Source organism: Charadrius vociferus, unplaced genomic scaffold (genome assembly GCF_000708025.1).
Source record: "Charadrius vociferus isolate BGI_N301 unplaced genomic scaffold, ASM70802v2 scaffold14, whole genome shotgun sequence".
Taxonomy (NCBI): domain Eukaryota; kingdom Metazoa; phylum Chordata; class Aves; order Charadriiformes; family Charadriidae; genus Charadrius; species Charadrius vociferus.
The window spans coordinates 9,650,653-9,663,295 of record NW_009648876.1 but is presented as its reverse complement, the minus strand read 5'-3'; the positions used below and the strand labels follow the sequence as shown (position 1 = coordinate 9,663,295).

Genomic DNA, 12,643 nt, shown 5'->3' with positions numbered 1-12,643 from the left:
GCGCCCGCCGGTTTCCCAGGGGCCTGCCCCCGGGGAGCACGCTGGCGAAGGGGATGCGGTGATGTGCTAGGGGGGGATGCCGAGGCCCACGCTGGTGAAGGGGATGTGGTGATGTGCTGGGGGGGGGATGCCAAGGCTCCTGCCACCCATGGGGGATGCACGAGGAAGACGGATACGGGTCCTTCCGGGAAGACTCCGAGGAGGCAGCTCTACAGCCAGCAGCTCCTTGGGAGGGTGGGTTGTGGTTGTACACAGTCCACAGCCCCCTTGCCCTGTGGGTTATCCTGCACCCAGCAGTGCCTCCTCGGGAGGGACAGGGCAGCATGCACAGGCTTTCAGGCAGGCACATGCCCGGCGGGGGGACACGTCGGATGCCGTGGCTGCCGTGGAGCCTCGGCGGTGTTCCCAGGAGGTGACTCTTTAGGAAGTGGGTGCGTCCTGCCGGTGCTGCCGCGGGAGGCCCAGCGGGAACTGCGTGGGAGCGAGGAGAGCCAGGCAGCGGGCTGGGCCCTGGCCTGACCTCCCGGTCGTTAGAGAGAAGGCGGATTTGGCGTGAGTCAGCAGCAGAGCCGGGCGCAAGGGGAGCAGGGCCTGGAGAGCGGAGGAGCAGGAAGGTGACAATCAGCATCGTGACACGTCCTAATTACTTTACCTTCCAAATCCATGTCGCACTATTATTTGCTTGCTTGCATGAGAAACAGAACCATGAGGCATTCCCCAAAACTCCCTCCAGGCAGTGGGTTCCAGCACCTAACCTTGATGCTGGCAGACCCTGACTGTGCAAGACAGAGGAGGAGGGAGTCACAGTCACGCCGCCTCCTGCCAAAAATTCCCAAACCGGCAAGCCCAAGGCTTGCTGCCCTGCCTTGTCAGCCTGAGACCAGGCGTCGGAGCATCACTGACGAAGCCACTGCCCAGGAGGGCCAGGCATGGAGGAGCCACAACCCCTGCGGGCGAGGAGCCCTGCGTAATGCCTCTGTTCTCTGCAGTTGGGAAATAACTATTGCGTGGAGTCTGGGCGCTGCGGTCAGCTAGCATGGGACAGCATCGCCACCGGCCGCTTACCACGTCACGCCTTACATGCGGAAGGTCAGCCCAGGGAGCAGCCCCCAGGGTCTCGCAGGGGCTCGGCCACAGTGTCAGACCGCGGTACCCCAGAGCACCAGGAAGCGCAGGCAGCGAGGGCGGCAGCCCCCCACCTTCCCCTCCAACTCATGGGGTCCCCCAGCACGCTGCCCGGCTCGCAATGCTGGGTGCTGGGCTGGCCCTGCCAGGCTCCTCCGTGGTCCCAGTGGCCCTCCCAGGCACCCACGGAGGTCCCACGGGGAGAGCCCCCTCCTGCTGCTGCTCCGGCTGTGGCTGCTGCTGCTGCCACCTAATGGAGCCGCTCCTCCGGCCCAGGTGAGATGAAAGCAGCAGTGCTCTGCACCAACAGGCCAACGCTTGCACAGCCCAGACAGCCGGCTGTGCCCGTGCCCACGCTGGCAGGGGGCACGTGTGACATGCGGGTGCCGGAACGGGTGAAACCCTTGAGCACATGTCACACCACACGACAAGGAAGAGACCCGGTCTCCCCCTATAGATGGTCGCCCTTGAATCTTGCTGACACGCTCTCTCTGCGTACGCACGCACGCACGCACGTACGGCACACCTGGCCCACGCAGCCACCGCGTGCGTGGAGGTCTCGGCTGCCGGCAGCGAGCATCCGAGCCACCGCTTCATGGCGGCTGAGGCGGGGAAAGCGAAGCAGCTCCCGAGCGATGCAGGTCATGGCAGGATGCTTTATATAACCCACAGCCACAGAGAAAACCAAAATAGCTGCCTCCCTGCTGCTCAGTTCGTCTCTTCCATCAAACGCGGATAAAATTAGAGCAGGCGGTGACGTGCACCTACGTCTGCGCAGGGACTCCAGGGAGACGGAGGGAGCCGGCTCAGGGCTCTGCCATTAGCGGCACAGCCTGCCAGAGCTTTCAAGTAAAATCCGTCAGCGAGGCTGGTGTGTGGCCGCAGGGGATAGATGTGTGGAAGAGGAGGAGGTGGCGGTGGTGGCGGTACGGGGGGCACAGCTACCGGAGGCACTGGGGGACCGTTCTACGCCTCGTTGCTGCCTTTTGGGAAGAGGAGCTGAGAGCTCACACGCAAGCTGGGCTTGGGCGCTGCGCTGACCCTCGCCTTCCCGGTGCGGACACCACGAGGGTCAGAGCAGGGCTGCTGCAAAGGCTGAGCTCTGGACTGACGCATCTCAGAGGGCTGAGCCCCCTCCTCCCGAGCAGGGGAGGGCCGGAGCAGGAATACTTCTGCCAGAGCTTTGGAGCAAACGTGCCTCCGTGGACTGGGACCCAGAACTGCCACTGTCCCCTAGGGAGGTGACTCGCAGAGCTGGCCAGCCCCCCTCCCTCTCTGCTGACTTTGCAACCTGGTGGAGCCCCAGGGGATGTAGTACTGGAGGGTGATGAAAAGCTGATTCAGAAAACACTTGTGTGGAAGCTCAGACCCCTTTAAGAAAAAAAATGAACAGGCAAAAAGAACCAGGACAAAAGCCTAAGCTAGAAGCTGGAAAACAGTCACCTACATCCCTGTGTAGACACCGGAAAACAGTCACCTACATCCCTGTATAGACACCTAGATAAGCTCTGAGCCTTTCACTGGTGACAGGAGAAACTACAATTGCTCAAAGCCTCTGAATACCAGGTAAAAAAAAAAATAGTGTCATTGTCCAAAGCACACGCAGATGGAGGTGTCTAACTTCAGCTCTCTCTTTTGGATGCACTGGCTTTGATTTTTATTTTCTGGTTTATTGGTCTGAACACAGGCGAGAGCGCCAGGAATGCGGTTGTCTGCTATGCTGTGACATTGCCCCGGTCTGTGACCTTGGGCACACCTTTCCCTGACGTCGGCGTGTCTGTGTGGCTGCTTTGGTGTCCCATCCTCTTCTCTAGGGCTAACTTTCTCCATCCTCAGTCAGCTGACAGGTTAAGGATTGGGGAAGGTGAGCGAGTTAATATTTGTGAAACAGTGAAGATAGGAAGAGCCCTGCAGAAAATCTCTACATTAATATTTATTGATGGAAAAGCAACCAAAAAAAAAAAAGGCCACGAGGTTTAAAATTGCTTTCCTGGTCTGAGAGACGTGTACCCACTCATGAAGGTAATTTATTCCCCATCCCCTGGAGCTCTGCCACCTTCTCCCTCCACCTCTGTCACACGACAGTGCTGGATACCTCAGCTCTCAGGGAGGTGGCTCAGATCCCAGCCAGCTCCTGGAGGCAGGAATCGCAGATATATATAGCAGCACGGCAAGAGGTGAGCTAGGCAGCCACAGCAGCAGCAGCTCCTCACGCTTGGCTGGAAAAAAAACCCCGAAACCACACAGAGCAAATGAAATCTGTTAATCTCCACCACGAGTTCCTGGAGTTGAATAGCTCAATAGGGGAGAAGTGGCCAGATGAGAGGAGGGATACCTGTGTCATGCTGCGGGGCGGCTCCTCACTCAATCCTGCCCTCAGCCTGCCAAGGCCGCCTAGAAGGTGCTCGCATTTCCTTGGGGACATTGTTTGCTGAGTATCCATCGCTGCCTGTTATCTTATCTCACTGATTTCTGACGAACTGCCCTGCAATCCGAATGTCAACCGTATGGTGCAGAACAACCGGCGTGTCCCTGCGTCCTCTGTTATCTTTTTCTCCTTTGGCCCGTGACAAGGTCAAGGGATGTGTGCGCACACGCAGCACGCTGGAGCGCCTGAAGTGGCACAAGCTGGTTTTGCATGTTCAGCGAGGCAGCTCAGAAAGGATGTTGGGGAATCAAAGGGCTGCATGTGATTATACAGCAAAATTCAGCTTCTCTGCGTTAGTACCAAAGTCCGTGTGACTCCTCCCGGCCACAAACAGCTGCATCTGCCTCCGTGCAACCCAGCGCAGCCTCGCGCCCCTGCGATGCTGCTCTGAGCAGGCTCCTGCCCAGTGCTGCCCACACCACTGGCTCCGCGTGCAGGCAGAGCTCCCGGTGCTGCCTGCTGGCTGGGCCAGGGGGCATCCATCCCCTGGTTGCCCAGATTACCAAGTTCCTTCATTTCACTGAAATCACTGGTTTATTAGTAGCAGAAAGGCTCTGAGAGAGCAGAGAAGACAGAGGTGGAAGGAACCAGCAAGGATAGGAACGGTGAGAAGGGCCCACAAAACACATCCTTTCCTTGCAAGCCACAAATCACCCCTCCTCAGACCATGCTGGCTGTTGCTGAAGAATTAGGAGACCCCAAAGGTGGATGAGGCAGCCATGGACCAGCTGCTGGGACAGCAAAGAGAAGGTCGTGCAGCTCAACAGCGTGGAATATGGGAACCTTTTGGTGCTTCCACTGCACTCACATCTCGTCTGCACATGCCCTCTCCTGCGCACCAGCTCTTGAGGGATGGAAGAACATTGAATATCAGGCATATCTGTTGCAGGCAAGGGCAGGAGAGCCCTATGATACAGTCTGGGATTTCCCTGGGGCTGTTGGAGAACTGGTTTTTACTCGCGGGATCTCTGCTAGGATGAGATGAATGGGGAGCAGGATTAATTTACAATCCCTCTTACGTCACTTGACGGAAGACTTAATGACTGGGATTTCCCTCCGGTTATCCTGGGGGAATTGGAGCTCATTTTACAAGCTCTCGCCCAGCGTCAGGCAAGGAGCCATTCTCAGGCTGTCTGAGTCTCTTCAGAAGACGTCAGGAATAAAAATTGTTTCCCGTGAGCTGTAGCAAGGAACAGCCTGGCACAACCGTGGTCTGAAAAGGATACTTACAACAGGAGCATCTTTTTCCTCAAACCCTCAGCACATTGCTCTTTCATAACTGTTCTGTTGCCCAAAATAACCTGTCCTGGCAGCTGGTGCTACTTGCATAAAGAGGAAGCTGAGGCCCTCAATGAGGTCAAAGGGAAGAGCACCCTGTCTAGACTAACATCCCTGGGGATTTCAGCCCCAGCCTCCTGGAAAGCCCCCTGGTCCAGAATTGCCCTGGTGAGTCAGAGCCACTTGCACAAAGCCAGCACCAAGACAAACTCCAGAGCTATCCCAGCACTCTGACATCACTCCTTTGACCTCCTCCTCTTGGGAAGGCTTCTTCAGGGCAAAGGAAATTTCCATGTTGCTCTCACCACTTGATGCTCATCAGCTCTTCCTAGCCACGCTGCAGGATGGATGAGAAGCTGCGATTGCACATCCCATACATCTTCATGGCCTGGTTTTCCGTTCCTTCCAGCTAGAAGGCCTTTCTTGTGCGGATCACCACAAGGCCTCTCTACTAACGCTCTCCATATCAGACATTGCATGCAGTGGTCAGCCAGGTCTTTGGTGCTCACTAAGCCTGGTGCACCAGCAAGACTTGCAAAGCCCACTGGTCTTTGGTATGATGCTTAGGAGTGACTTCTCACCTGTGGCCAGCAGTGAGAAAACCAGTATCGCCGAGGTACCTCTTCCATGGTTTTTGAGGTGCCTCCTGCACCCGCACCCAGCCCAGCAGCTCAGCTTGCCCGTGCAGAAGGAACTCTGCAATGCAGAAGTTGCCCATCTGCACCGAGTGGCCATGGAGCCTGTGGTTTGGGTGAGCCATCCTGCGTCGCAGAAGTCTTGCTGTAGAGGAGTTATTAATATTCCTGTTGCCCACGTGCCATGCTGACTAGCTTCCAGGGATAAGTGCTCTCCTCTCCTCATGTGCCTGTGGAGAGAGGGGACTTCCCAGGCCTAATTCAATGCTTCCCATTCCTGATTTCTTACACACCAATCTCTGCCGAGGCTATGAATATGTCCTGCTGATTCAGTGTTCATCCAGCCAACTTCCCCTTTTCACAAGGGGAAATATTTATAATCTAACACTCAAGCTACCACACAGTGCAGCTGGTGGAAGACATCCAATAAACATCCCATCTAACTGCTGCCTTTGCTGCCAAGCCTCCTCCCAAGAGTTGGCAACTTGAGTAGCATTCAACTGCGCTGTTGTTGATGTATGCGAGGTAATATTCATTAAGCTGTTCGTTAGATGCTGACCACTCTGAGGAGTTGCATGAAGGAATGTTCTTTATGGAAATCGTCACATAATCAGCAAGGCTGTTCTGAGCTGAAAAAAATCACCTCAGTCTGGAAGAATTCATTAAGCGTTGTCTTCGGCAGAGAACCTGGCTTGGTATTCTCCATTGCATCTGGTGTAAAGATATCTTTGAAATACATAGTGTCCCTATGCATAAATGTCCTCTGTTTATTATTACCAGGCAATATGAGGACAATATCCTTCAGAAATAGTGGTTCCATAGCTACAGCTGAGGCTAATTTTGTGTTTAAAACAGGGATTCAAGCTCTCTCCTGTCTTGGTGTTCTCTCTTCAGTGTTCTTGCTCTTACTTGCTACGTATAAGAAGGAAAGATCTGAGAACAGACAGGTACAAATGTTAAATAGCTGAGAAGTTAAAAATAATTCAAATTAGCCCTTAAAGAAAGACAGCCTCTAGTAATGAACCTTTTTGACGTTTAATCATCACCATAGTAGAATAATAAAAAGACTTCAGGCTTCCTACGCAGTAAAAGCTTACTGCTATCATGTGCAAAGCCTACACAAGAATATTTATTTTTTAATTCCTGGGTATTTTTCACATTACTTTTGACATGTGAAAGTCTCTCTGGATGGTTACACTAAGAATTTAGTTCAGAATTTTTCTTTTAAAAATGTGATTGAAGTCACAACTCGTCTTAAGTGGGAAACATTTGGAAGAGTTGCTCTTAAACACGCTTGTACATGAGCCTTTCCTCATACCTACTCACGTGTTTCTCTCAGTCTCTGTCTCCCCACAGCCTGGGCAGCCATCTTCCTTGAGAGTCAATTCGACTGTGTTCCCATCAGGTACAAATGGAGGACAAGTTTTGTGACAGATAAGCTTTCAGTTGTGAAAAACTGAAACTGATTTAAGGAAATACCTTCATATTGGACAGTGAGTCTAGAAAGCATCTAAGTCAAGAATTCAGCAATACTAAAAAAGCATTGAAGTTTATATTGCTGGTAGGAACATCCAGATTTTTAAAAGTCAGTGTGTGTTTTAAAAAGGATAGTGAGTCTTCTTCTGAGGTCCTCTGGCTAGCTGTAACTAGTAAAGATTTGGTGCTGGAGTAAATATGTCCTGTCTTTCTGCTGTGGGCTTCTCCATTCTCCTATGTCATGTCTATCTCTAGCTGTTATCAGAGAGAGGACGGTGGAGGAGCTGGTCTGGGGGGTCTGGGAGCTGGTCTAGGGGTCCCCAGCAGTTGATAGGGATGAGGTGAGTGAGGACTCCACCTGATCTGCAGGGAGGTGGACCTAGCATGGCCAACCACCTCTTATTTAAGGTGCTGTTCACCATAAATTGGCTTTATCTCTCCGTTTCACTCATTTGTTTCATGGGTGAGGAGACTGCTCTAGTCAGACTTGTACAGAGCAGCAATGCACAATGTAACTGCTGATTGGACCTCAATTTCAGCATAAAATCAGTGTGAAGAAATCAGAGGTGGGATTTACCTCACCAGATTTAGATGTCTTGTTCAGGACAAGATGACCTCTCTAGAATAACCTCTTTCTTTCCATTGCTTAGAAAGGGGATGCAGCCCCCGCGCCCCATCACATGCAGAGATGGGCATTCAATCAGATGGATCTCAGCATAAACCTTTTAAGAATAAGTAACCATGAAGTTATGCCCCAGACCTTGAAATGTACTCTCTATGTGTTGTCCTGAGCCTGCACTGAATTTCACAACTGAAAGAAAAATAATGGTATGACTTAACATTGGAGAGTTTGCCTGTTAGGACATGACAGTACCCCAAGCCTCTATTTTTTTTTTTAATTTTTTTTTTTTTTTTTTCGAGTTGCAGCTTAGGTAACAAAATTGCATGCAATGTTTTGTAGAGCTTCTTGAAAGCCTATGTAAACAGCAATTTCTTACCCTCCCTGAGCAGAGATGTGTTTATCACAGAAGTCAGAGGAGGACAGGACAGGGGCTGGGGGGTTGAGAGGAGGTAAGGAACCAGCTGCTTCTTGCAGAGGGTGGAATTTTCTAGGTGGCCTCTTTATCAGTTTGCTGGTGTTGTGGAAATTATGCATGCCAGCTACCATAACAGGGTTCGATTCAGGGTTTCTGCATAAGGCGAAAGATAGATTCCTTTATTCCTTTTTATTAATAGCGCTGCAGGTTGAGCTGGGTGCCTCTGAAGAGAGACCCCGAACAAAGAAATCCCTGGGCAATTATATCCTTACAATTTAAGTTCCCTACCCCTCACGCGATAGCTGGGACCAATAGTAATGCTAAGGTCTGGGGTCGTCTTGCTTTTTTATTGGTTTGATTTGTCCGCTGTTTCGTTACTAAGCAGTTGCTAAGTGGGCATCTTCTTATACAACATCACATCATCCCAGGTTGGTTTCGGCTGATCCTGTAGTTAGTTATTCGGCATGGTGTAATGTGGTTGTTACGGTTCATATGCCACGATCCATAGGCTTTGCCTACGCTAGCTGTTATTAATGTTTAAGCTGCTAGCTCCAAGTTTCGACTAACTTTTTCTACAACACTGGGAAAGTTCCTCCCAAGGCAGCTGCCAGCGAGCGGGAGAGGCCAGTGGACCTCTGCCATCTGGGGAGCTCACGTGGGGGTCTCGCTGCCAGGGCCGGGGGAGACGCCGGGTTTCAGCTGCAGCCGCCTGTTGGGAATTGGAAAGGGGAAGTGGCTCCCCTTGAGCTCCACAAGGGCAGTAGGTGAAAGTTGCTGGGAAGTGAAGCGGGAGATTTCCTCAAGAAGGTGGGAGGGAGCCTCGCAAGCCTGCACCCCGGCTACACAAGAGAAACACTGGGAATATTCTCTTCCTCGAAGTGGTGGTTCCTGTGCAGTTGAACCTGGGCTATCTTTGATGAAGCATGTTTCGTTTCCCTAACTGAAGTTTGGATTGAGCCCCACATGCTTCATTTCAAGCAAAACCAGTTCACATTTGTGCAGGATTTTTAAGCCCAAGGTTCCCCGTCATCACTTTAGGTAGAAATAACTTCAGTCACTGGGTGAAATGGAAACAGATGTGTATAAATATATTGTAACAATAGTTTGTCTCCTCAAACAAAATGCAGCTAGAATTACCTTATATGCTTCTTGATGTCTGAAGGTTATTATCTTATCCAAGCACTATATATTTTAACTATATGGCCAGCACACAGTACCTGGGGTCTCTAGGAGAGATTACAGGGAAGGCAGAGCAGTGCGGTGCTGTTTTATGGCTGTTTAGCCACTGATTTATTTTTAGTTGATTGAATAACTTCCCTATCTGGATTGTGATCACGATGGTGACTGCGATGGTTATATCCCAGCAATGAGTTCAAATATAGCCCCTTAAAAGAAGAGGCCTTGCGCTTTCCACAAGGAGCAGATGAATAATTTTCCATGGTTAGCAAAAACAGCGGTTAGCATCGTAAAGCACATGTAGTTTTTATAGAAGTTTTTCAGTAGCTTGTAGTGGATTGGCAGGTGAAAGGCAGAACACAAAAGGATTAGAGTATAAAAGTAAGTCTAGAATAGTTTTTAAGAAGAAAATTGTTTCGGTGTTTTATTGTCTAAAAGAAGAAAATGCAGAAACGCCACAGCAGCTGATGCAGAAACAGGAAAAAAAAGAGAGTCTAATTACGTCACTCATACGCATTCATACACATTGTTTCACAGAGACAGCAAATTAGTGTTTTTTTCTGCCATTTACCGTGGATAAAAGATACATTTTGGTATGGCAAAAACTGACTACTGCCAACACTCTGTGAACTTCTTTGTCAGTTGGGAAAGAATTAGAAATGTGGTGGGAAAGGACATATTTTCCTCAGTGGCCATTGCTGCCTCAAACTACGGAGATACCCAAAGGTTTCTGGTGCTGCTTTGATAACGCAGGGTTGTTGAAAGCTGAATAGTTCATTGCTGTCGTCATTATTTTCTAGACAGTCATGAAACTGCATTGAGGATATTTGGAAACATAAAAAGTACAGTGGACCAAAATGGTTTAACTTTTGGCAACGTGTCACGATTAGCAGATGACAGGGTAATATTTACTTTGGGGATACACCCATCTGTCCATGGATTAGAAGCAGTGAGAACAAATACCTCCTTCCAGCTAATTGCGGGGCACCCACAATGCGTAACACAGCAGATTAGGCTGAAATAGGTCATCGCTTCATCTCCACAGTTGTGTAACAAGTCATCACTCTCCTCTTCTCCTCTGTTAAGTGTTTCAAAATTACAGGAAACATTTCATTCCGCCGGCCTCCACTATGTGGAAACGTTAGGGCATGTCCCTGCACGACTGTTATTTCTAAACCTGCAGCTGAAAGGATCTTAAAATGCTTTCCCTTTGCTAGAAATTACTTTGCACACTCAAGGAAGATTGCCCTGTTGCACGTTTAAGTGCGTTGAAGAGTGAAAAGCTGGGGATTGGGAAGAGACTGGCAGCAGCTCAGTACCACTTTCTTTCACAACTCGCTAAAGCGCTACAGCATCTCTGATGGGGTTTTATAATTAGATCTGAACTCGCCTGCGCGGCAGTTTCTAGCATAATGCATCTGCACAAGAGAAAGGCTACAACAGAAACCGGGGGATAAATTTGTCGGTCCTAAATGTAACCCATCTAAAAATGTACGGTGACAAAATGGCCACAATAGAAAGGGATCGTAGTCAGTTATATATTTGCTCTTCGATGGTCGACTTCACGCTTTGATTTTGGAAAATGAGGAGCCTTAACATAAATGAGCCACTTTCTCTGGTATTTGCCCCAGAAAATAAGGCATTAGTGAACCTTTTAAACGTGCTGGAAGGCTGGGTACAAATTATTGGAATGAGGAATGTTCTGCACGGAGAGATTTGTCGTGCTGTGCATGTTTCATCAGGAATTTTGTGGTACAACATTACAACATTTCATATCTTCAGATTCTAGGAATCTAGGTTTCTTAAAGCTTGTGAAACAATATCTATTTCTGCCTTAAGTGCTGCAATGGAAAGAATGTTTTAGTTGTGCAAATATACTTTGACATATTACAGAAAGAGCTAAACATTTATTTTGTTAAGGTTAAGCTTCCAAATAGTTTAATTGTCCAAGTAAGGTAAGGTTTGTGAACCGATTAAAAAAATAAAGACGTATTGAAATGTGCAACAAGTGACCATAAATCCAATTTCAAACAAGAAACTGGAGCTTAAAGTAAAGTAACGGACTGAATATTTGAGCATAGTCGACCTTCGCTTAAAAGATACATGCTCTGCTAAGGAAAATCGTGGTTCTCTAAGCCGTTCAAATGAAGGGCAAAGGTCTAGTGTTGGGAGGGGTGTTTTTTTGTAAGAGTTCTTTATTTCCTTCCAAGCAAGGAGGTCACTCCATCACTGCACAGTTGGGCTCAGTTTCTGTTCCTTCGTACAGTGGGCTTCGTCGCATCGTTGTGGTAGATGATAGAAGCACAAGGATGTGAAAGCGTGGAGCTGTTCTTTGAAATGCTCTGGCTGTGCCGTGGCCTGTCTTGATCTCCACATGAACACCCAGGCATTAAGTCTGCTGGTTTAAGCCTCTTAAGATTGAAGTTTGTACTGATTCCTGATTACTGCTTGTCATTAAAGACATATTTTGCCCAATGAGAGAAGACGGGTGATGTTTAAGAAATAAAAGTGAAACAATGTTGTGGGTTTTTTTCTTTTTTTAACTCAAGAAAAAAAGAAAAAAAGAGCTTTTTTTTTTTACTTTCTAGCAATGCTACTGTGCATTTCTTTCTCCTCACCCTCCCTTACGTCTCAACACACCCAAGCAGGTTGCTTCTCCCACTTGTGCACATTGTCCCCGGTGGTGCTGCTCCCTCCGGTCCCCACGGCATGGCCAGCGCCGCTGGGTCGGGGCAGACCTGATGGGAAGGGAGGGACACCGGGGGCCTGGTGCTAGAGGAAGCAGTGGTCCCAAGCTGGGTGGTGGGTTATTTAATGCTGTTTTCCTAAAGAGTAAAATGAAGCGAGAGATAAAAAAAAAAAAAAAAAAAGAAAAAGTAGATCTGAGCATATGCTGGAAAGGGAGAGAAAAAAAAATAACCTTCCGAGTATCTTTAAAAACCACCATAATTTTACTTGCTGTCACAACCGCTTGCGAACCTCTGCTGCTGTCGTATGGGCAGGATGCTGATCCAAAGGAATGAGACAGCTGAGAAAACTAAATTTTCTTGCCTGAGGAAGACGAGAGGGAAATTACTCAGAAATTTTAAGAAAACCCAGTAATTAAGCAGCACGTGCGCCTCCCAGAGAAGGAGCTCTGTGGAAGGTTCTAGGGCGTTCAGACTGCTCCTCCATCCTCTGGACGCTCCTCTGCCTTGGAGCACGGTTCAATCTTTTTTAATTTTTATTTTGTTTTTAATTTTTAATTTCTTTTAGGCATGAAACGATTATTAACCATTCCCGTCATTATTAGCGCATTAATTTCACGGATCGCTCACTTAATAACCAAGCAGCCCGATCTTCAGTCGAGGTGGGAGGAGGAGGAGGGGGTGAGGAGGATGCTGGACCGCTCCCCTCTTTGCGCGGGACCCGTGGGACGGACGCTCCCACCCGCGCATCCTTCGTGGCCCCGCCCCCCGCCTCCCCGGGCCACGCCCCCCGCCTCCCCC

The 12,643-nt window shown here is 49.3% G+C and overlaps 1 protein-coding gene across 1 annotated transcript in view; it reads left to right on the top strand.

The window, feature by feature from the left end:
* Positions 1–155: 155 nt before the first annotated feature.
* Positions 156–12,643, top strand: part of TMED10 (transmembrane emp24-like trafficking protein 10 (yeast)) — a 27,173-nt gene continuing 14,685 nt past the window's right edge. The window contains exon 1 of the mRNA XM_009887041.1: positions 156–234. Coding sequence (XP_009885343.1) covers positions 156–234 — 79 coding nt within the window. The remainder of the gene's footprint in view (positions 235–12,643) is intronic.